The sequence below is a fragment of the Staurois parvus genome, unplaced genomic scaffold (genome assembly GCF_062004578.1).
Source record: "Staurois parvus isolate SC_StPar_1 unplaced genomic scaffold, SC_StPar_1.0 ptg001320l, whole genome shotgun sequence".
In the NCBI taxonomy this organism is placed as follows: Eukaryota; Metazoa; Chordata; class Amphibia; order Anura; family Ranidae; genus Staurois; species Staurois parvus.
In genome coordinates this window covers 82,988-109,131 of record NW_028319116.1, presented here as the reverse complement: position 1 = coordinate 109,131, position 26,144 = coordinate 82,988, and the positions used below count along the sequence as shown (strand labels likewise).

Sequence of the window (26,144 nt, the reverse complement as noted above, 5' to 3'; positions counted from 1 at the left end):
TAACTATGAATCATAGATCTAGCCTTGATAGATTTTAACAATGTCCTGCAATTTGAGTGGACCTTGCATTTTACTAATAATATAAATTCTCTGCGCAACACCCGCAGGGCAGAGTACTGGGTGTCATTCTGGACTCCAACCTATCCTTCCAGCCCCAAGTCCAATCACTAACAAACTCGTGCCGACTCCGCCTCCGCAACATCGCCAAAATCCGCACGTTCCTAACCCCAGAAACCACTAAACAGCTCATCCACTCCCTCATCATATCACGACTCGACTACTGCAACTCCCTCCTCACTGGCCTGCCTCGCCGCTGGCTATCCCCGCTTCAGTCCATCCTGAATACGGCTGCCAGACTCATTCACCTTACCAACCGCTCCGTTTCCGCCACCCCCCTCTGCCAATCCCTCCACTGGCCTCCACTCAGTCCTCCACCCCCCTCTGCCAATCCCTCCACTGGCTTCCACTCAGTGTCCTCCACCCCCCTCTGCCAATCCCTCCACTGGCCTTCACTCAGTGTCCTCCACCCCTCTCTGCCAATCCCTCCACTGACCTCCACTCGGTGTCCTCCACCCCTCTCTGCCAATCCCTCCACTGGCCTCCACTCAGTGTCCTCCACCCCCCTCTGCCAATCCCTCCACTGGCTTCCACTCAGTGTCCTCCACCCCCCTCTGCCAATCCCTCCACTGGCCTTCACTCAGTGTCCTCCACCCCCCTCTGCCAATCCCTCCACTGGCTTCCGATTGCGCAACGGATCAAATTCAAAATCCTAACGCTGACGTACAAAGCCGTCCACCATACTGCCCCGAACTACATCACTGACCTAATAGCCAAGTACCGCCCAACACGCACACTCCGCTCCTCACAAGACCTCCTTCTCTCTAGTTCCCTGGTCTCCTCCTCCCATGCCCGCCTCCAGGACTTCTCCAGGGTGTCACCCATCCTCTGGAACTCCCTGACCCAACCCATCAGATTATCACCTACTCTCCTCTCCTTTAGGCGCACCCTGAAAACCCATCTCTTCAGGGAAGCCTACCCCACCCCCTGCTAACTTGCCGACCTCCTCCACTCTTCCTACCACTCCATCCCCCACAGCTATCTCCTCCTGTGCCACCATCCCCTCCCTCCTAGATTGTAAGCTCCAAAGAACAGGGCCCTCGATCCCCTCATGTTTTACATTGTATTGTTATTGTTCTGTCACATGTTCTGTCCCCCTTTGTAATGTACAGCGCTGAGTGAACTATTGGCGCTTTATAAATACTGTATAATAATAATAACAATGTCCTTGTCTTATTATTCTAAACTCTAGTTACTTCACTGATATATCCTACTAAAATTATGGCAATTGAGTGTCAATCATCCTTCACACATACATTCTATACACCCATGTCACATATGTATCACAGACCAACTGATAGCTTCTCGAGTGTCATAGCTGCAACTACGTCATGTGTGTTCCTACAGACATGGCATCCCCATGACCTTGCCATGTGTCCCACAGCAAGTCTTTTTTTTTTTTCGGTTGGCTGGGGTAGATATTCTCAACTGATCTTTGCTGGTCACTTGTTCTGTAATGTTGAAGACGTTTTGCAGCTATTCCAAGTCACTTCTTCAGTTCTGATAAGTGTCAGGAAGATAGCCCGACATTTTATATCCACGGTAGTACCAATGCCTTTATCCAATCACTATGGAATGTATCAAGGCAGATGTTGATTGGGTGATGTGAAAGCACCCTGTTCTTTCTACTTCAGAATCCAATCCTTGGTGTCACGCATATTGGGCATCACCAAGCAATGAATGGACTTGTGTATAGAAGACAAGGAGCGCCTACTAAGTGTAGTATAAGGACAAGTTTATTGGTAGAAGTCACATCCAGAAGAAGGCTGGAATGCAATGTTTTTGTAGCATAAAAATAAAAAAATAAGGAACGTCTCGTAGGCATGGTTGTGGAACGGGTTCAGAGCAGATATTGATGAGGACATAGTGGTAGTGAATTGTGCATATGAAACCAGGCCTACTGGAGACTACATCCCCACCCCCGAGCTACAAGAACATCATGAGGGAATTGAATGTGTCCCCACTCAGGACTGGGCTTGGATGAGGTGCAGGAAGGTGGGGTTAATGTCTTCTACTGGACCTGATACCTATACCCATTACCCAACTCCAGGACAGGTATCTGGCAGCAGTGATGTGGCCCTATTCCTCCCACTGACACCAGTGATGGGACACTATTCCTCCCACTGACACCAATGATGGGGCATTATTCCTCCCACTGACACCAGTGATGGGACACTATTCCTCCCACTGACACCAGTGATGGAGCCCTATTCCTCCCACTTCCACCAATGATGGGGCATTATTCCTCCCACTGACACCAGTGATGGGGCACTATTCCTCCCACTGACACCAGTGATGGGGCTCTATTCCTCCCACTGACACCAGTGATGGGGCGCCGTTCCACCCACTTACACCAGCGGTGGGGCGCCGTTCCACCCACTGACACCAGCGGTGGGGCGCCGTTCCTCCCACTGACACCAGCGGTGGGGCTCTATTCCTCCCACTGACACCAGTGGTGGGGCACCGTTCCACCCACTGACACCAGTGGTGGGGCGCCGTTCCTCCCACTGACACCAGTGGTGGGGCGCCGTTCCTCCCACTGACACCAGTGGTGGGGCGCCGGTCCTCCCACTGACACCAGTGGTGGGGCGCCGTTCCTCCCACTGACACCAGTGGTGGGGCGCCGTTCCTCCCACTGACACCAGTGGTGGGGCGCCGTTCCTCCCACTGACACCAGTGGTGGGGCGCCGTTCCTCCCACTGACACCAGTGGTGGGGCGCCGTTCCTCCCACTGACACCAGTGGTGGGGCGCCGTTCCTCCCACTGACACCAGTGGTGGGGCGCCGTTCCTCCCACTAATTTCATTTTCTACTCCCACTTGTTACTAAATTCTAAAGCACAGTAAACTGGCCCTTTGTTTAGAAAGTTTAGAGACCCCCGACCTAGGCAAACCATGTGTCCGCTGTCCCTCCTGGGATAAGTACATCACCTATCCCAGGAGGCCTTAGTGTTTTATTCACAGAGGAGGAGGGGGGCAGGCCTAGGGGCTTGTTATTGGGAGGCCCAGTGGCTGAACATGGAAGAGCCGGAAGGATTCCTGATGATGTCACACACAAGCATGGCGGCGTGGGACCCAAGCATTGACTGCTGAGAAGAGGATCTTGGCAGGACACTGGATCCGCTGGGTGGGGGAGAACCTACCACAAGAGTAGCGCACTCTGTCGGTGTCAGTAAGCTGCATCCCCACTCCCTCCTGACAGGAGTTCGAGGTGAGCGGGAGTCTATGGCTGCGCTGCCCTCGGTTTCTACTATGGAAGCAGGAAGTGAAGGGAGCCGTGATGGAGAGGAGAGAGCACTGGAGCTGTGATGCGGAGCCAGGTAAGTGTTTAGGGATGGGGGTAGGATGGTTAATGAGGTTTTTTTTAACCTTCATGCAGAGAATGCATTATGGTAAAAAATGTTTAGATTTAAAAACCACTTTAAGTGTATGTATAGCAAAGACATAACATAACTTAAAGTGGTTCCAAAAGCTGAAAAAAAAAAACAAAACCTCTGTGCAGCCCTTTACCCCTAATACTTACCTGAGCCCCATCTCAATCCAGGGATGTGAACGAGAGCAGCAGCTGTCCGGACACTCTCCCTCTTCATTGGCTCTGAGACAGTAGCAGAAGCCATTGGCTCCTGCTTCTGTCAATCACAGCCAGTGAGGAGGATTCGGGGCGGAGCTGAGCCGTGCTCTGTGCTTTATGGACACAGAGGTGGATTGGGAGCGAGCATGCACGAGTGCTCCAGAGCAAGCAGCTTGCTATGGGGGCACATGGCAGGGGGAAGGAGCCAGGAGCGTTGGCGGGGAACTCAAGAAGAGGAGAATCGAAGTTGCTCTGTGCAAAACAATTGCACAGAGCAGGTAAGTATAACGTGTGGTTTTGTTTTTTATTTATTTATTTTTTTTAATCTTTACAATCTCCTAAAATGAGTGGAATTCCTTTGTTAGCTGTCACTGGAACAAGGAGGATTTCTCGAAAATATAGAGCTGAAAAATGTGGGATTTTCAAAGTGCAAAAATACAATAGAAAACTTATATTAAAAAAATGTTTTACAAGTTTTATTAGTCACTTTATAAAAAAAAAGAATGCAATACTGTAAAAACAATTCATTTTTTTTAATAAAGTGATTAATAAAAATTGTAAAAAAAATTTTAATACATGTTTTCTATTGTATTTTTGCACCTTGAAAATCCCACATTTTTAATCTCTATATTTTCGATTTATAGGGATGCAGGGTCACCTACTCGCAGGGGCGGACTGACCATTTGGAAACTTGGGCACTGCCCGAGGGCCTGGGGTCAGTAGGAGGCCCCATAAGATGCCCCTGGTACCTTGTTCATAGGCTTTTTTGAGTTTGGGCAAGGACACAGGGGCCCCATGATCCCCTATTGCCCGGGGGCCCCATGAGTTGTCAGTCCGCCCCTGCCCACTTGCCACCTTCTATCTAAGGAGGATTTCTCCTTTTTCCCCTCTTCTGGTGACAACTGTAAAGTTTTGTATGTCCCATCACAGACAAACAGGTTGGGTCTCCCCAGTGGGGACACAAACAGCAAAAAAAAAAAAAAAAATCCGACAGAGGGTTGTGACCCCTCAACACTTCATCAAAAAGGAGAAAAAAAAGTTTTGGCTTTAGAGAACACTGTAACCTCACTTCTTCTTCGGAAAACGTGATGTTCTCAGTTGCCAGCTTCCACATATGGCCATAGCTCAGGCTGTAATACATTACATATACTTACCGGGCTGTGAGATATTACAGGAGTTCAGCTCCAGATTTTAAAGTAGAACTCCGGGCTGAACCTAACTAGACTATTAAGGCTCCCACCCGCCTCCTAACACACGTGCTGTCTAACCTGTGAAAGAAGGATCTGTATACTTACCTATTTTTGGCCCGCCCTAGTCTGGTCAAGTGATCCATCCTGTGTCAGTCAGCATTGGCTGCAGGGGAGAGGAGTGCGCTCCGACAACGGACGGGACATGGGAGCCTATGAGTGATGTCACCACTCCAGGCTTTGTCAGAGTGCTCTCCCCTGCAGCCACTGTGGCCTGACACGGGGGATCTCTTGAATGAACAATCTGAAAATAGGTAAGTATGTACATCTTTTTTTTTTTTTTTTTTTTTTTTTTTACACAGGTTAGTCAGCAGAGGTGTTAGGAGGGGGAAGGGGACATTCTTAAAGCGGAGTTCCACTCACGCTGTTAAAAAATAAAAGTCAGCAGCTACAAAAACTGTAGCTGCTGACTTTTAAAAAACAACCACTTACCTGTCCCTTGGTTTGTCCCCCGCAGCCCGTTTCACCGGCCGTCCTGTATACCTGGAGGCCGGCATCTTCAGTGTTGGCACCCGGCTGTGACTGCTTGCGGCTTCACAGCCGGGTACTCACTGCGCATGCGCGAGTAGCTCTGCGCTTCTTGAATGGTCCTGTAGTCTTCTGGGACCTGTCACGTGTCCCAAAAGACTACAGGGAGGGAGGGGAAGACACCTTCCGCTTACGATCTCCTAGGCCAGGGGTAGGCAACCTGCGGCTCTCTAGCTGTTGTGGAACTACATTTCCCATGAGGCATTGCAACATTACAAAACTGACAGTTACAGATATGACTTGCAGAGGCATGATGGAACTTGTAGTCCTGCAACAGCTGGAGAGCCGCAGGTTACCTACCCCTGGCCTAGGTGATCGGACCGGAAGTGGGAGAGGGTACCTGTCAAATTCGGGTACCCGCTCCCCCCCCCTCCAAAGGTGCCAATCCTTAATGGGGAGGGGGGGAGCAGTCCTTAAAGTGGAACTTCCCCTTTTGGGTGGAGCTCCGCTTTTAAGACTGGTTAGAATTAGCCCGGAAATCTACTTTAAACCGATGCTGAACATTCTCATACATCTGATATAATTCTCCGTTCGGGATTTGCTTCCATCTGGCAAAGAAATTGATAAAATGGCCACCAAGAGACAGTCCTACTGTAATTCGTGGAGCAGAAGTAGTCATAGAAGTAGTGTAAGTTGATCAAACAAAAAGCATTGTATGAAATGAGATTTAATGTGGGAATTGGCGTTCCCTCTCCATCTCCTCGGCTCCCACACAGCGGCTCAGCTGAATGTTTCCTATTACAGAACATCAAAGTGCCTCCTTCGCCATCAGAATTCCGTTCAGACCTCACGTGTGCTCTCCATCGTCACGGTGGAGGAGAGTGTCTCCCTGGCACAGTCCGCTACTAACAGGAACAAATTAGATAATGGAAGATAAAGGCCGGACACACCCGAGTCGCACGGAATAGTTGCCCTGTAAAGCCACATAATGAGGCCTATGTTCAGATTCAGAGCATTGTGGGTGGCGAGAGGACCAACCTTTGCACCAACCTGCAGCTTTCCTGTTTGGGAGAAACTACAAGTGCCAGCAAACTGCAGGGCTCTCCAGGAGTTGTGGTTCTTCACTGGTTGGCCTCTTGTTGGTGTCACAGGGGAACAAAAATCGGGGGTTCACACCTGCTGTCCTGTGCTCCTTCATCCTCATAAATTTGAATGCGCTGCCCACGCTTGGCTCCAGCCACATTAGCACTCACCCTATTCATGGACTACGGGTCTTGGCACCCATGTTCGTGAGGCCTTCGTAAAAACTGGCTCTTCGAATATAATCCAGATTGAAACCCTTGCCAGCTCCATCAGCAACCAAGCCGTTGCTTTCTCCATTTACAGCCTCTCTAACTGAAGGCCTCTTTGGTGTTGGCTGCACCTGTGCTCCATACTTTGAGTGCTTTTGGAGATGGACCCAAGCAAGTCTGTAGTCCTCAAGCTTCAGCGGGTCATGTTTTCAGGATTTTCTTCACCTTGCACAGGTGCTTTAAATTTAATGGTAAGGGCTTAGTATTTATGATGACTATTTTATCTTAAACATGGCCTGTTCCGGGTACTTGAGAACTGAGGTTGGGAACCACTGATCTACACTATAAGGCCAAATGATTGAGGACATCTGACCCTCACACCTGCATTATATGACCATAGGTTTGTGTTTATCCTTCAAAAGTATTTATCAAGTGTTTCCAGTCCTGTTAATACTCCATCATACAAAGACAATGTAGACAATTGTGTTCTTCCAAGCTTGTGGTAACAGTTTGGAGTTAGCTCTTTTCTTCTCCGCCATGACTGTGTCCCTGTGTACAAAGCCAGCTTCATAAAGACATGGTTTGGAGGAACGTGAGTGTCCTGTACAGAACCCTAACCTCAATCCTACTGAACATCTTTGATTGTGAGCCAGGTCTTCTCATCCAACATCAGTACCTGAACTCTCAAGTGGGCACAAATTTCCACAGATGTTGTCCAATGACATTTTAGACAATTGGGCTCTTCCAGTCTTGAGGTAACAGTTTGGTGAAGACCCTTCCCTGTTCCATCATGACTGTGCCCCTGTGTAGTAAGCAAGCCCCATAAAAACATGGTTTGACCAGTTTAGTGTGGAGGAACTTGTTTTCCCTGTACAGAGCCCTGACCCTACTGAACACCTTTGGGTCGAATTGGAATGCAGATGGTGAACCAGGTCTTCTCACCCAACATCAGTACCTGACCTCTCACAAGTGGACACAAATTTCCACAGGCACCCTCCAAAATCTTGTAGAAAGGCTTCCCAGGATAGTAGAGGATGTTATAACAACAAGGGGGCAATTCTGTATTCATGGCCATGGTGTTATTATTAGGGATGCACCGAAATTTCGGTGGCCGAAACGATTCGGCCGAAAACACCCCTTTCAGCCGATGGCCGATATGAAAAAAAAAAACACCAATACAGGTGCTGAAAAAACCCCGCCCCTCGCTGCCACCACTGGCCACCCCATGCTTGGAAAAATTTCTACAGCTTAGCAGTGTCCTTTTTTTGTGCGGATCCGCAGCGGCACCACCCGCACAGATGTGAACTTAGCCTAAATGCCCCTAGATGGTAACCCCTTTCTAGCCACTGTCATTAGTGAGGTGACATTGTACAGTATTAGCACCAATCACTGTATTCTTGTCACTACAGTAGTGATGTCCGTATCAATTAGGCAGTTAGTGTACATTGTGGCCTAAACTTAGAAAAAAATGTTTTTTTATTGGCTAGGTTGTATAACAGAAAGTAGAAAATATAGGGTTATGTTTCCCCAAAAGTTTTGGTCTTTTTTTCATTTATATAATAAAAATTAAAAACCCAGCGGCAATAACAAAAAACAAAACTATATTTGTGTTGAAAAAAATGATATAAATTTAATTTGGGTACGATGTTGCATGATTGCGCAATTGCCAGTTAAAGTAGCTCAGCGCTGAATAGCAAAAAAATTGGCCTTATCATGAAGGGGGGTAAACCTTTCCGGAGCTCAAGTGGGTAAATGTAAATTTATAAACCTCTATAAAGTATGTGTTCTCCTCGGGGTGTTATACTGTCAACAAAGTTCAAATTTAGTTACAACATTGATAACATAACGCCCTTATAAGGGCATACATTTTATGAACAGTTTTATATTTACATTACAAATAAAATTGATTTTTTTTTTTTTTTTTTTTTTATTGCTCATACATCTTTTTAATGACACCTTAAACATCCTGGGGTACAATGTTTCTATCTTTAGGTTCTTGTTATGGGAATTTTCTTTATTTTCCTAAGTTGTGGTAACGGTGAATTTTTTTTTTCTTTTTATGTAAAAATATCATACAGTTGTGCCTATTTATGGAAGCCGAAGCCACAACACACTCTGAAGGACCTCTTTTTGGACGGCTGTACTGAGTTACATAACCATCGCTCTTTTCAGAATGCATCAGATGAGAAATTGGACGGCGACGCAGTGAAATCAGGTCTATTAGACTGCTGTGTTCACGCCAATAAAATCTATTTCATCTTTTATTTGTCTCGATATGCCCGCTCTCGCTTAACTTGTGAGTGTCTGAAGTTCTCTTTTATTGGCCAGACATTGAATTCCTCACATTTAGCGGTGCAGTAAATCAGATTTCAATTGTGTATACACATTAAAAGATGCAAGACGTATTATCTATATATGAATAAACTGTTTGCATATGAGGTTCTGGCTGGGTCCCAAGATGAGGCTCATGTACTGAGAGCTAAGGAGACCAGCCACTCATCCTGTGCTGGTCCATGTGAGGTGATGGCATAGCAGAGACAGGAGCTGCTGCCGGGCCTGTGACCTAAGTGTGGCCCAATTCTGATTCCATTTACCCATTGGATCCAGGGGTGCTTTCTCGGAAGAGGCTTCCATGACTACATAGTTATTTTTGTGGGTGCTAATTAAAATGTTGGACCTCTGGCTTGATTGACTGGCTTGCCCGGACCTATGATCTAAGTGTGGCCCAATTCTGATTCCATTTACCCATTGGATCCAGGGGTGCTTTCTCAGAAGAGGCTTCCATGACTACATTGTTATTTTTGTGGGTGCTAATTGAAATGTTGGACCTCTGGCTTGCCAGACCTATGACCTAAGTGTGGCCAAATTCTGATTTAATTTCCCCCTTGGATGTTGGATCTTGCAATGCTTTCTCAGAAGTGGCTTCCATGACTACATAGTTATTTTTGTGGGTGCTAATTAAAATGTTGGACCTCTGGCTTGATTGACTGGCTTGCCGGACCTATGATCTAAGTGTGGCCCAATTCTGATTCTCTTTCCCCCTTGGATGTTGGATCTTTTAATGCTTTCTCAGAAGTGGCTTCCATGACTACATAGTTATTTTTGAGGGTGCTAATTGAAATGTTGGACCTCTGGCTTGATTGACTGGCTTGCCGGACCTATGACCTAAGTGTGGCCCAATTCGGATTCCATTTCCTGCTTGGATGTGGGATCCAGGGGTGCTTTTTCAGATGAGGCTTCCATGACTACATAGTTATTTTTGTGGGTGCTAATTAAAATGTTGGACCTCTGGCTTGATTGACTGGCTTTCTGGACCTATGATCTAAGTGTGGCCCAATTCTGATTCCATTTCCCCCTTGGATCCAGGGGTGCTTTCTCAGAAGAGGCTTCCATGACTACATTGTTATTTTTGTGGGTGCTAATTGAAATGTTGGACCTCTGGCTTGCCAGACCTATGACCTAAGTGTGGCCCAATTCTGATTCCACTTCCCCCTTGGATGTTGAATCTTGGATTGCTTTCTCAGAAGTGGCTTCCATGACTACATTTATTTTTTGTGGGTGCTAATTGAAATGTTGGACCTCCTGGCTTTTGTTTTTGCTCTAGATTCCTAGTCCAAGGCATGTGATTTTATTCCCTCGCTCCATCTGCATGGTGGTGTTTGTGGAAGTTTTGCCGAAAACACAAAGATAACATTTTACTTCTCCAGACCAGAAAAGTGTGGAGTTTTAAAGTGAACCTGTGCTTTGCCCAGTAGCGTATACTTGTCTTTTTGTTTGCTCTTCCACTACTCACTTTACCTTCTGGAAGAGGAAGGATAGTCCTGTGTGAGCTGCAAGTCATTGGAGTCGTAGATCAAAGCCCAAGTCCAGATTGGGTAACAAAAAAAAAAGTATGGATCCCCAGTAGCTTGAGCTTTTATACTTATCTGATCCCCCTTCCCAGACTCCAGATCCAGCAATGTGGTGTTGTTCCTCCTCCAGGTTGAATGATGCCCTATGTCATCCAACCACCTGCTTGTCAAGCCTTGCCCCCACCTTGGTGCAGAAATGATGCAGAAAGAGGCCAACTGACATTACATGGGGTCTGCCCAGTGAAAGGGTGCCTCGGGACTGTCTGTAATTTTAAAAGGTGGCTCGGGACTGTCCGTAAATTTAGAGGGGGTGCCTCGGGACTGTCCGTAATTTCAAAGGGTGCCTCAGTACTGTCCATAATTTTAAAGGGTGCCTCGGGACTGTCCATAATTTTAAAGGGTGCCTCGGGACTGTCCATAATTTTAAAGGGTGCCTCAGGACTGTCCATCATTTTAAAGGGTGCCTCAGGACTGTCCATCATTTTAAAGGGTGTCTCGGGACTGTCCATCATTTTAAAGGGTGTCTCGGGACTGTCCGTAATTTTAAAGGGTGCCTCGGGACTGTCCATAATTTTAAAGGGTGTCTCGGGACTGTCCGTAATTTTAAAGGGTGCCTCGGGACTGTCCGTAATTTTAAAGGGTGCCTCGGGACTGTCCGTAATTTTAAAGGGTGCCTCGGGACTGTCCGTAATTTTAAAGGGTGCCTCGGGACTGTCCGTAATTTTAAAGGGTGCCTCGGGACTGTCCGTAATTTTAAAGGGTGCCTCGGGACTGTCCATCATTTTAAAGGGTGCCTCGGGACTGTCCATCATTTTAAAGGGTGTCTCGGGACTGTCCGTAATTTTAAAGGGTGCCACGGGACTGTCCGTAATTTTAAAGGGTGCCTCGGGACTGTCCGTAATTTTAAAAGGTGCCTCGGGACTGTCCGTAATTTCAAAAGGTGTCTCGGGACTGTCCGTAATTTCAAAGGGTGTCTCGGGACTGTCCGTAATTTTAAAGGGTGTCTCGGGACTGTCCGTAATTTTAAAGGGTGTTTTGGGACTGTCCATCATTTTAAAGGGTGCCTCGGGACTGTCCGTAATTTTAAAAGGTGTCTCGGGACTGTCCATCATTTTAAAGGGTGCCTCGGGACTGTCTGTCATTTGAAAGGGTGCCTTGACTGAAAAAAGGTTGAGAAACACTGGTCAAGGGCATGAAAAGGGCACAAACAGGACCTGATGGCGTTGGGCTTGGAGTGTAGTGGTGGATCAAAGGCCTAGTGATAAATAGAATGGACGCAGTGGTGAAGCAATTACAGTCACAACATATATATTTGACCTCCTGCTCTCTAGCTCCCTTGTCTCCTCCTCCCATGCTCTTCTCCAGGACTTTTCCAGAGCTTCCCCCATCCTCTGGAACTCTCTACCCCAATTTATCAGACTATCGCCTACTCTGCTCACTTTTAGGCGATCTCTGAAAACCTCTCTCTTCAGGGAAGCCTATCCTGCCCTCAGCTAATAATGGAATCTTCTACTCCTCCTACCAGTCCATCCCCCACAGTTACTACCTTTTGTACCACTAGCCCCTCCCTCCTAGATTGTAAGCTCCCAGGATCAGGGCCCTCCTAACCCTCTTGTATTGAACTGTATTGTTGCTGTATTGTCTCCCGTTATATTGTAAAGCGCTGAGCAAACAGTTGGCGCCATAAATCCTGTATAATAATATATTTAGTTTTGTTGAGCCAGATTTTTGTTTGAGATACAGACTGCATACCCTTGGCCTGGTTGGCTGTAGGTGGCGTATTGGGTACCACAGCAGATCTGTGGTTAGCTTTCCAAGATATTTGGCATAATCTACCTGCTGAGATTCTTCAAAAACTGTGCAAGAGTACCTAGAAGAAGGCAAAGGGGGGGGGGGGGGGGGGTAGAAACAGAAAGAACACCTCCTCTAGGACCCTGAGCAAGGGTGGATAGATGGAAAAGGAACTTGTGAAAATTTTCGTTCACCAATGCATAAAAGGTTGTGCGGCTCTAAACAAGGCTGGAGAAGCCCAGCAAGTACTGCAAAGTGAATCAAAAAGCGCACCAACCTTGTGCATTACCTCAATAAAATGTATTTATTTCAGGTACTTATATAGCGCCATCAATCTCCGCAGCGCTTTACATATATATTGTACATTCACATCAGTCTCCGCCCCCGAGGAGCGTACAATCTAAGGTCCCTAACCCTCAAGGGGCGTACAATCTAAGGTCCCTAACTCACATTCATACATACACATACTAGGGACAATTTAGACAGAAGCCAATTGACCTTCCAGCATGTCTTTGGAGTGTGGGAGGAAACGGGAGTACCCAGAGGAAACCCACGAAGGCACAGGGAGAACATGCAAACTCCAGGCAGGTGGTGCCGTGGCTGGGATTCGAACCAACGACTCTAGTACTGCCAGGTGGAAGTGCTAACCATTGAGCCACTGTGCTGCCCCATAAATGTGATTTTATTAAATTGAGAGATATACTCGCAAGCACAGAAGTAAAACCAGCGTATACGATCCTCAAAGGAACACTAAAAGTGCAAAACCAGTACGAAGGCAGACTCTCAAAGAATGGTTGATGCGCTTCGAAGGGGGTCCTTTCTTCATCAGAGCTCGGGGGGGGGGGTCACACCCAATATTGATTTGATTTGGATTTGTATTCAATTACTTTTCATTTTGTTAATTGCTAAAAATAAACTATAAACATTTCTATTTCTGAAAGCATTCTTCATTTACAGCATTTTTTCACACCTGATAAACCTTTTGCACAGTACAGTATATAATCCATTTCTGATCACATCTTCACAACGTATAGAAACTCTCCTCTGTTTTGTAGCTTGAAGGACGTATTGTAGAAGACAAACCAACCATGTGTCCTCCAAATCCCTCCGGTCAATGTCCGATCTGCCGCTGGAACCTCAAACATAAATACGACTACATGGTAAGATCGTCACAAGACTGCTGTGTGCTAGGAGTTCCCTTTAACCACCTCCCGTCCGGCCCATGTACATAAACGACCAGACGGAAGCAGTGCAGGGGTGGGTGGCCGTTTATAAACGTCCTCCCGCATCCCCTGCCTGTGCGCGCTCCCTAGGAGCATGCGGCACCGCAATCCGGTGCGACACAGCAGAACACCGATCGCTGTACAGGACCTCTGTGTGAGGTCCGGATCATGTGATCACTGATTGGCCGATCGGTGATCACATGAAGAGTAGTAAGCAAGATGTCGTGTTCCCCTTCAGCCGGTTTCCCTGGAAACGAGAAGCGCCGCAGCCATCTTGGTTATGGGCAGGAGACCTGAGGGTGGAATGTCTTGCTGAGCGGGCAGTGTCAGCTTCCTTTTCATATCAGTGACATGTCAGCCCCTCTGTCATATGGCCCCGTCTCTTCCCCCTCCCACAATTGGATATTATTATTTTTTTTAATTTAAGGGCCCCTTTCACACCGCTTTATTGAAAAAAGTAAGAAAAACACATTTTTGATGCACTTTTTGGGTGCCTGACGCTATTCATGGAGTTGTGAAACATGGACATGTGACTCAAAAACGTGATTGCGTTTTTGGTTCTTTTTTTGAGTCACACGGTCCGTGTTTCAGAGCTGCACATTTCAGGCACATTTCATTTCACTTCTGACATCATTGCTTACTACGTGTGAAATCTGTGAATGATCACAGAGGTCACATGGTACAGGGCTATTCACAACAGCCTTGTACCATGTGACGAGCTGTGACCAATCACAGCTCTCACAGTATTTCTCAATGGCTGCAGGAATGCAGCCAGAGAGAAGGAGAAATTATTGCTTTTACAGCCTTTATGGGTGAAAAAGCAATCAGTGTTAAAAAAAGAAAATCTTCATCACCCCCCACAAGTAGTACAGAGTCACCATGGTGACATTGTACTGCTAGGGTATGTTAAAACATAAATAATAATATAAAAAAATAAATAAAAAATGTAAAAAATATTTTTGAAAAATTATAATTTTTGTTTATAAACTAATTTGTTTTTGTTTTTTTTTTTAACTAAAAAGATAACTGAATACATTTTGGCCGAGATTTACAAAGAAATATTATTGATTTGCAAAATGTTATAAGGAAAAACACTTTTTTTTTTTTTTTCAACATTTTTGGACTTTTTCATTTATATAGCAAAAAAATAAAAATCCCAGTGGTGAATAAATACCACCAAAATACAGTTTTATTTGTCTCGAAAATTGGCCTGGACAGGAAGGGGGCGAAAATGTCCAGACTGGAAGTGGTTAAAGAGGAGCTGTCCCTTTGATGTACTTCATGTATCCATGGTTTTGAGTAAGGGCCGATTCACACCGACTTGTGCTAAAATGTACGGAAAATGGATATACATTTCAGTCGCACGCTGACATCCCTTGACATGCATTTTAGTGTGCATTAACCCCCCTGGCGGTATACCCGAGTGTAGCTCGGGGTCACTTCAGTACCAAAAACGGTAACCCCCCCCGAGCTACACTTGGGAATACACTGCAGCGTTGCTCCGGGATCCCTTCTGCACTTACCTTGTCCTGCGCTCCCGCGATGTCCCCCCTGCAGTGTCCCCGGCAATGTCCTCCGGCCGATGCCGGCATCTCTCTTCCGGGTTCCGTTGCCTGAGAGTGTCAGGACGTACGGGGGACGGAACTGGCGGGAAATTCAAAAATTTTAAAAGTGACATTCACTAAATACACTAAAATCACATAGTATAACATTCCTGTATCAAACCATTTCACATACATTGTGTCCCGAGTGCTTTGTCTGGCGCCCTGCCTGCATTTTTACTGTTCTTTCTGCCTGGAAACTGGGAAACGTCCATCGCGTCCAAAAAGCGTCCCTTTAGGTCACAATCGGTTTTAGACCGGCTAGAGAACAGCGATAGTAAATCAGAACCACTTGCAGAATTGAGTGATAATGATTGGTGGGGGAAATTCCTCATCAGACACTGAAAACGATTCTGCGACTTTGCTCAGCGACGTGCGAACTTGGCGCTCTATTTCACATTTCAGTGTTTTTGGTTTGATTATATTATTGAATTAAATGTATTATTATTATATTATTATTTTTTATGATTATTATATTATAATTTATGATTTAGTGTTCCAAATTTTATCCTCCCCGGGATGTTTACTAGACTCTTGTTCGGACAGATTTCAGTGAGTTATTCCTAAAAATTACAGACCTACAATAAAAAAACAACATATTTCCATGCAAAAAAATGTACCGCTTTGAGCACAGAAATATGGACATCATCAGACCGCTAGGGAGGTTAAAGCATACTTAATTTTCACAGGATATCCTGTGCATTGCGTTGACATCCGCTTACATCCGTTGCGTTGTGCTAAAATGCATACATTGCATTTTAGCGCAATGCAGCATTGTGACGTGAATAGGACACATGGGAAATGATTGTTTTTCAGATGTCCTTCTGTTGATCTGCGTTTGTACAGCTCCGCTAAAATGAAGATTAACACATTGGTGTGAATTGGCCCTAAAATGATTACATTTTCCAATATCGACTATTTTCTGAAAGATAGTTCTTAGAGATCTCTTATATAGGGCTTCCCCCCCTTCATACCATCGCTTCATTACTCTGTTTTGTTTTCTCTACTGTTTTATTGTTTGCAACAATCTGATAGAAACACAGCTTGGCACGCTGTAAAATGTGGAGAAACCCCTTTATAAAGCCTGGGAGCTAAAAATATAATTCATCTACTGAACACTATAGATATAGGTATCAACCCCATACAGCAATTTCCCTATCTGGTCCTCTTACAGTAGATGGATGAGGGAGGTTATACAGAAGAATGAGGTAGAATGGTAGTTTGCAAGTGAAATGTCCTAAAATATCCATTGTATACCAAACCGACATCTGAGGGTCAGGAGAGTTTTGGATATGAAATGTTACATACATAGTTACATAGTTAGTCTGGCTGAAAAAAGACAAAAGTCCATCCAGTTCACCACAAGTTCAACAACAAAAAAAGTACAATCCCATCTCATGGATGTTTTATGGTTGTCTTCTCTACAGGACGTTCTTGTCCTCAGTCAGTTCATCCGATCAGATGGTGGGATGATCGCGCGCAAAGTGACGGGCCTGTGTTCGGAGGAACACAAGAAAGTAGAGGCGTGTGTTAAGATGGCCCATCGAGCGGGTAAGAACTGAGCCAACTACTGCTCTCTGTGGGGGGTTGGAGGACAGAAATATTTGAGTCGTCACCAGTCTGTGTCTTATGTCCTGTATAAGTTGATGGCCAGCTTTATGAAGAAAACACTGCGTGGTTGACAGTAGGGTGGGGTGCAAAAGAATCTGAACAAACTAAATTTCCTCCATGTGGCAATCTGTCTTTGTAAGTGTTTAAAAGCCTCCTCCATGTAGAATGTGAGAGATGGAATTATGCTGGGTGTTTATATCCTAATTGATGAGATTTACATACTAGAATTTCATTTTCTGTCTGACTGATGCAATCATCTGACCACTACTACTACCATCATTACTACCATTACCACTACCACCACCATCACTACCATCATCACCACTACCATCATCACCACTGCCACCACCATCACTACCATCATCACCACTGCCACCACCATCACTACCATCATCACCACTGCCACCACCATCACTACCACTGCCACCACCATCACTACCACTGCCGCCACCATCACTACCACTGCCACCACCATCACTACCACTGCCGCCACCATCACTACCACTGCCACCATCACTACCATTAACACTACCATTGCCACTACCATTACCACTGCCACCATCACTACCATTACCACTGCCACCATCACTACCATTACCACTGCCACCATCATTACCATCACTACCACCATCACCACTATCACTACCACTGCCACCATCACTACCACCACCATCACTACCACCATCACCATCACTACCATTACCACTGCCACCATCACTACCATTACCACTACCACCATCATTACCATTACTACCACCATCACCACTACCACTGCCACCATCACTACCACCACCATCACCACTACCACCATCACTACCATTACCACTGCCACCATCACTATCATTACTGCTACCATTCCTACTACCACCATGATCACCACTGCCACCATCACTACCACTACCACCATCGCTACCGTTCCCACCATCACCACTACCACCATCGCTACCATTCCCACTACTACCACGATCACTACCATTATTGTTACCATTCCCACTACCACCACCATCACCACTACTACCATCGCTACTACTCCCACTACCATCACCACTACCACCATCGCTGCTATTCCCATTCCCACTACCACCACCATCACCATTACCACCATCGCTACCATTCCCACTACCACCACCATCACCACTACTACCATCGCTACCATTCTCACTACCACCACCACTACCATTCCCACTACCACCACCATCACCACTACTACCATCGCTACTACTCCCACTACCATCACCACTACCACCATCGCTGCTATTCCCATTCCCACTACCACCACCATCACCATTACCACCATCGCTACCATTCCCGCTACCACCACCATCACCACTACCACCATCGCTACCATTCTCACTACCATTCCCACTACCACCACCATCACCACTACTACCATCGCTACTACTCCCACTACCATCACCACTACCACCATCGCTGCTATTCCCATTCCCACTACCACCACCATCACCATTACCACCATCGCTACCATTCCCACTACCACCACCATCACCACTACTACCATCGCTACTACTCCCACTACCATCACCACTACCACCATCGCTGCTATTCCCATTCCCACTACCACCACCATCACCACTACCACCATCGCTACCATTCTCACTACCACCACCACTACCATTCCCATTACTACCACTACCACCATCTCTACCATTACCCCTACCACCACTATCACCACTTTTATTATGGCCATGTGGGAGGGGCAGAGACAAAAAACACTTCAGGAAGATCTTGTGAAAACCCTTCCACGGAAGGTGTAGGCTGTTATAGCCACAAAAGAGAGTCAACTTCATAATAATGTTCATGGATTTTGAAGGTCAGGAGTGTCCCTTCCATTCGTGGTGACAAGCTCCCTCTCCTTTATGAGGTTATACATGGAGGAGGTGATTGGCATAATGCCTTTCTGAGTAATTGATATCTGTCAAGTGATCACAGTAATATTTTTTCTATCTGCAGGCCTTTTGCCAAACCACAGGCCCATACTTCCAGAAGGAGTTGTGCCCAAGCCAAAATTCCAGCTAAACAGGTGAGCCACAACTCGGGGTATCCAGATGAAAGCTGTATTTATTTTGTCGTAGTGGGAATAGGCTTGACTAAATCTGTAACGGGGGCGATAATCTCTGTCCCCTCCAACTCTATAGGGTGACCCCACTCTGCCCTGTCCCATTTCCTGTAGCCATAATATAGAAGCTGAGCGAATAAGACTGTTTTCAGTTCAAAGCGGTGGCAGGGTCTGTGGTCCTCACATTGCGGGGGCAGGGTCTGTGGTCCTCACATAGCAGGGCAGGATCTCTGGTCCTCGCATAGCGGGGCTGGGTCTCTGGTCTTCGCATAGCGGGGCAGGGTCTCTGGTCCTCACATAGCAGGGCAGGATCTCTGGTCTTCACATAGCGGGGCAGGGTCGCTGGTCCTCGCATAGCGGGGCAGGGTCGCTGGTCCTCGCATAGCGGGGCAGGGTCGCTGGTCCTCGCATAGCGGGGCAGGATCTCTGGTCCTCGCATAGAGGGGCAGGGTCTCTGGTCCTCGCATAGCGGGGCAGGGTCTCTGGTCCTCGCATAGCGGGGCAGGGTCGCTGGCCCTCGCATAGCGGGGCAGGGTCGCTGGCCCTCGCATAGCGGGGCAGGGTCGCTGGCCCTCGCATAGCGGGGCAGGGTCGCTGGCCCTCGCATAGCGGGGCAGGGTCGCTGGCCCTCGCATAGCGGGGCAGGGTCGCTGGCCCTCGCATAGCGGGGCAGGGTCGCTGGCCCTCGCATAGCGGGGCAGGGTCGCTGGCCCTCGCATAGCGGGGCAGGGTCGCTGGCCCTCGCATAGCGGGGCAGGGCCTCTGGTCCACGCGCAGCGGGGCAGGGCCTCTGGTCCACGCGCAGCGGGGCAGGGCCTCTGGTCCACGCGCAGCGGGGCAGGGCCTCTGGTCCACGCGCAGCGGGGCAGGGCCTCTGGTCCACGCGCAGCGGGGCAGGGCCTCTGGTCTCTGGCCTCACGCAGGGGGGGCAGACCCTCTCCGGTCCTCTCGCAGCGGGGACAGGCCCTCTCCGGTCCTCACGCAGCATAAAGGATGGAAGGTTGGCTAATAGTTCCACACACATTCACTGTACTGTTTCTTTTTTATTGTCACTTCACACTGTTTTGTGCCTTTAATTTTTAAGATACTTGCAGACAAACCGTACTATTTCTCTAGTATGATTTCCTCTTAACATTGGATTAGGTCAGTTTTTCTGGTCCCTCTTCCCTACCCCTCCTCTCTATCCTCCTCCTCTCTATCCTCCTCCTCTATATCCCCTTTCTCAGCCCTCCTCTTCATCTCCCCTCTACGTCTCTGTCCAGGTTTATTTGTGAGGAGATAATTTTGTTATATTTCTTTACTAAAGATTATCTCTGCATAAGTAGCTGTTTCATTATGCAGTTAGTTTATTTGCCCGGTCCTATGCCCCTGCTCTTGGTCTTTTACCATCCTCGCCCATCACACTGATATAATGTCTATATGGCTGCTTTCCCTGCAGGTATCTGACTCGTTGGTCTGTGTCCAGCGCTCGGCCAATCCTCAAGAAAGGACTTAAGTGGTGCAAAGTGAAAATGCCAGTTGGGGACCCCATCATGAAGGATAATGTGCGCTACAGTAAAAAAGCTCTCTTGTACAGACAATGAACTATCATATCAAATAAATGTCTTTCTTTTCCTTAAATGCTTCTTGTAGATCTTTATTGTACATAGGATGAACATGGGTGGGATCTGTACATAGGATGAACATAGGTGGGATCTGTACATAGGATGAACATGGGTGGGATCTGTACATAGGATGAACATGGGTGGGATCTGTACATAGGATGAACATGGGTGGGATCTGTACATAGGATGAACATGGGTGGGATCTGTAGATAGGGTGGACATGGGTGGGATCTGTAGATAGGGTGGACATGGGTGGGATCTGTAGATAGGGTGGACATGGGTGGGATCTGTACATAGGATGAACATGGGTGGGATCTGTACATAGGATGAACATGGGTGGGATCTGTAGATAGGGTGGACACGGGTGGGATCTGTAGATAGGGTGGACATGGGTGGGATCTGTAGATAGGGTGGACATGGGTGGGATCTGTAGATAGGGTGGACATGGGTGGGATCTGTGGATAGGATGGACATGGGTGGGATCTGTGGATAGGATGAACATGGGATGGATCTGTGGATAGGGTGGACATGGGTGGGATCTGTGGATAGGGTGGACATGGGTGGGATCTGTGGATAGGGTGGACATGGGTGGGATCTGTGGATAGGGTGGACATGGGTGGGATCTGTGGATAGGGTGGACATGGGTGGGATCTGTGGATAGGGTGGACATGGGTGGGATCTGTGGATAGGGTGGACATGGGTGGGATCTGTGGGATCTGTAGATAGGGTGGACATGGGTGGGATCTGTAGATAGGGTGGACATGGGTGGGATCTGTGGATAGGGTGGACATGGGTGGGATCTGTGGATAGGGTGGACATGGGTGGGATCTGTGGATAGGGTGGACATGGGTGGGATCTGTAGATAGGATGGACATGGGTGGGATCTGTGGATAGGATGGACATGGGATGGATCTGTGGATAGGATGGACATGGGATGGATCTGTGGATAGGATGGACATGGGTGGGATCTGTGGATAGGATGAACATGGGTGGGATCTGTGGATACGATAAACATGGGTGGGATCTGTGGATAGGATGAACATGGGTGGGATCTGTGGATAGGATGAACATGGGTGGGATCTGTGGATAGGATGGACATGGGTGGGATCTGTGGATAGGGTGGACATGGGTGGGATCTGTGGATAGGGTGGACATGGGTGGGATCTGTGGATAGGGTGGACATGGGTGGGATCTGTGGATAGGGTGGACATGGGTGGGATCGGTGGATAGGGTGGACATGGGTGGGATCGGTGGATAGGGTGGACATGGGTGGGCTTTGGGCGGATCTGTGGATAGGGTGGGCTTTGGGCGGATCTGTGGATAGGGTGGGCATGGGGCGGATCTGTAGATGTTACATATGCATTGTAGAACTATACATAAGGTTTGCAGATCTGAAGATAGGGTGGCACGGGGCAAATCTATGGATAGGGTGGGCATGGGGCAAATCTGTGGATAGGGTGGGCATGGGGCGGATCTGTGGATAGGGTGGGCTTGGGGCGGATCTGTGGATAGGGTGGGCTTGGGGCGGATCTGTGGATAGGGTGGGCGTGGGGCGGACCTGTGGATAGGGTGGGCGTGGGGCGGACCTGTGGATAGGGTGGGCGTGGGGCGGACCTGTGGATAGGGTGGGCGGACCTGTGGATAGGGTGGGCGTGGGGCGGACCTGTGTACAGGGTGGGCGTGGGGCGGACCTGTGTACAGGGTGGGCGTGGGGCGGACCTGTGGATAGGGTGGGCGTGGGTGGGATCGGTGGATAGGGTGGGCGTGGGTGGGATCGGTGGATAGGGTGGACGTGGGTGGGATCGGTGGATAGGGTGGACGTGGGTGGGATCGGTGGATAGGGTGGACGTGGGTGGGATCGGTGGATAGGGTGGGATCGGTGGACAGGGTGGGCATGGGTGGGATCGGTGAAGTTTATTTTTTGGGCAAATGTAGCGCCTATCTATTTATATTTTATTTGCATGTTGTAAGTGTTAATCACACGTAATTAGGGGCAGCTTCACTTAGAATAGAATAACAATGAGACAAGATTTGTCCAGGGTCACTACAGTCGGCCCAAGTTTTGGGGACCATACACTATATAGAATGATTGATTAGTTATAGGGATTATTTGTATATACATATCCCCCATATATATATATACACAAACAATTGTGTTAGGCCCCACACCGTAGTATGAGAAACATCCCCATATCATGATGCTTGCACCACCATGCTTCACGGTCTTCACAGTGTACTGTGGCTTGAATTCAGTGTTTGGGGGTCGTCTGACAAACTGTCTCCGCCCACTAGACCCAAAAAGAACAATCTTACTTCCATCAGTCCACAAAATGTTGCGCCATTTCTCTTTAGGCCGGTCAATGTGCTCTTTGGCAGATTGTAACCTCTTCAGCACACGTCTTTTTCCCAACAGTGGGACTTTGCGGGGACTTCTTGCAGATAGCTTGGCTTCACATCGGCGTCTTCTAATTGTAACAGTCCTCACAGGGAACGTCACACCTTCTTTCCTCTTCCTGGAGCTGATTGTTGGCTGAGTCCGCCCCATTTTGGCTATTCTTCTATCCATTCCAATGGTAGTTTTTCGCTTTCTTCCACGTCTTTCAGGTTTTGGTTGCCATTTTAAAGCATTTGCCATCATTTTAGCTGAGCAGCCGATCATTTTCTGCACTTCTTTATATGTTTTCCCCTCCAATCAACTTTTTAATCAAGGTACGCTGTTCTTCTGAACAATGTCTGGAACGACCCATTTTCCTCAGAATTTCAGAGAGAAATGCACTGTAACCACCATGTACAACATTTGCTGCCTTCCTTCCTTAAATAAGGGCAATAATTGCCACCTGTTTTTCAAAGAATGAATGACCTCACTAATAGAACTCCACACTGCTATTATATTGAACACACCCCTTTCAATGAGTGATTCAATGACACAGAATCAGCAGCATGCATGTCATGACTGTCGGGTCTGTTGGATTTCTATTACTCTACTACACCTGATAGGAAATTATTTGCCATGTAGAAATATCATTTCCACCAAAAACAGGCTTGTGTGTGAGTGACAGGTACTCTTAGAAAATTACACAGAATTTGTAGGAAGAATAAAGTTTATTGATAAATAGAGGCTGATGAAGTATCTCTGGATTGATCACGTATTTCTATGAAGCAAAATGTCTTATAACTGCAGATTTACTCATGAACTGTATCTTCATCTTTAGGGAACGTGTTGTGACGATTCAGCCTGACGGAAGTCCGCTTTAGGGCCCCATGTACACTGCAGCTAATAAACTGACGTTCAGGATCTGTTCAGCATTTTTTTCCAGCAGCCCCTGAACTCCCCCTAATGTCCTCCTATGTCTCCATGTACACATCATCCTTTACAGGCAGTTGAGGTTACAGTTGTTTTTTTTAATGCACCAAACTTGCGTTCAGGAGTAGATTTTACCGCTGTTTCAAACGCTTGTAAACGTGGTTAACCGTGTTTATAAGCGTTTGCGTTTAGAACCTTTTTGTAACTGTTCCATATCCAGATGCTGTCCAGAACCTTTTTTCATCATCAGAAATGCATGCGAAGCGTTTTCCATGTATTCAAATGGACCCGGTACACCAGCGCAGTCAGCTCCAGGTTTCACGTGAAGGAAAACAATGGTAGAACGCGCCGCATTATGCTCATGATGGGATCCATAGTGAATACAACCAGAAAAGACCGGTCATCTCAACACATACTGCTCTCTCTGCTTCTGCTCTCTCTATTTCTCTCAAAATGTCTGAAATAGTTCATTATTTACTCATTTTCAGTGCATTCTGGGCATTTGGGAGGGTCTCCTGAGGTTAGCTGTTAAAAACATGCATAAACGTGGTATGCAAACGTGGCTAAACTAACATTTTTTTTAACCTACATTTTCCAGCAGTTTCCATCGTTCAGAAGAGTTTTCCAAACGCCCCGTGTACATGAGCCCTAAAGGAGAAGTTCACTTTTTTAAAAAAAATAATTGCACATTTTTTTTCAGGTAAAAAAAAAAAGTGCATTTATTATATTTTGTTTCTGGAGCCTCTACAGCAGCGGTTCTCAACCTGTGGGTCACGACCCCTTTGGGGGTCAAACGACCCTTTCACAGGGGTCTCCTAAGACCATCGGAAAACACATATTTCCGATGGTCTTAGGAACCGAGACACCGCTGTCAAGACACGTGTCAATCACACCTGGGCACGCCCCCCTCTCTCCGGGTAGGGGGATTTAACTCCCTCTGCCTTCGCTGATTGGTAGACCGGTCCGTCCCTGATTGGTTGGGTTTTGTGCCGGAACGCGCGCAGCTGTTTGAAGCGGAGGATTTGTGCGGAGATCTCCCGCCGCTCCGATCATTCTGAAGTTTCCCGCCCTGAACGACCCGACCGGCCGACCCCATGAACTGCCTGAACGTGGCCAATGTCATGCCCGGATCACTTAACAAGATCAGGGGGCAGATCCAGGTTAGTACCTACCCCATCGTACAAGTGGGGGGGCTCTCATTGTACCCCACCCCAGATAAATTATTATGGGAGGCAGATATATAATTTATGGGGGTGATACATTATTATAGAGGGGGAGAAGGGCAGACAAACTATCATTTGGGGGGGCATTTTTATAGGGATGAGGGGCAGATTATTTGGGGGGGGGGGGTAATCATTATTGGGGCAGATGTATTTTTATGGGGGTGATAGATCATTATAGAGGGGGGGGGCTATCATTATTGGGGACAGATGTATTTTTATGGAGGTGATAGGTCATTATAGAGGGGGGTGGGGTAATCATTATTATTGGGGGCAGATGTATTTTTATGGGGGTGATAGGTCATTATAGAGGGGGGTGGGGTAATCATCATTATTGGGGGCAGATGTATTTTTATGGGGGCGATAGGTCATTATAGGGTGGGGTAATCATTATTGGGGGCAGATGTATTTTTATGGGGGTGATAGGTCATTATAGAGGGGGGGGTGGGGTAATCATTATTAGGGGACAGATGTATTTTTATGGGGGTGATCGGTCATTATAGAGGGGGGTGGGGTAATCATTATTATTAAGGGCAGATGTATTTTTATGGTGGTGATAGGTCATTATAGAGGGGGGTGGGGTAATCATCATTATTGGGGGCAGATGTATTTTTATGGGAGCGATAGGTCATTATAGGGTGGGGTAATCATTATTGGGGGCAGATGTATTTTTATGGGGGTGATAAAAATATTTCACAATATATAATTACATAATGTTTTTGTGATTAATCACTATGCTTTAATTATGTTCAAATTATAACAATAAAAATACATCCCGCATATCAGATATTTACATTACGATTCATAATAGCAAAATTACAGTTATGAAGTAGCAACGAAAATAATTTTATGGTTGGGGGGGGGGGGTCACCACAACATGAGGAACTGTATTAAAGGGTCACGGCATTAGGAAGGTTGAGAACCACTGATCTAAAGCATTGCGCCTGCGATCTGCTGATTGCTGGTGCCATGTAGGTCTCCTGCAGACCTGTCATTATATCTGCTTTCCCGTATGGGATGTACAGTCAAGCAGATATACTGACAGGAAGAATCAACGAACTACCATGGCCCTCCTCAGCACTGTGGCAGTTCATGGAGAACTACAAGCCAACAGCCGCAAAGGCTGGCGGTACTTGTAGTTTATTCATTCACAGGACATCATGAATGAC

General features: G+C 47.1%; 1 protein-coding gene across 1 annotated transcript in view; it reads left to right on the top strand.

Moving 5' to 3' along the window:
• MRPS18A (mitochondrial ribosomal protein S18A) overlaps positions 1-20,467 on the top strand; it is a 28,610-nt gene extending 8,143 nt beyond the window's left edge. Inside the window, exons 3-6 of the mRNA XM_089661169.1 lie at positions 13,391-13,495; positions 16,587-16,710; positions 18,742-18,811; positions 20,286-20,467. Coding sequence (XP_089517295.1) covers positions 13,391-13,495; positions 16,587-16,710; positions 18,742-18,811; positions 20,286-20,430 — 444 coding nt within the window. The 3' untranslated portion in view covers positions 20,431-20,467. The remainder of the gene's footprint in view (positions 1-13,390; positions 13,496-16,586; positions 16,711-18,741; positions 18,812-20,285) is intronic.
• The last annotated feature ends 5,677 nt before the right edge of the window (positions 20,468-26,144 follow it).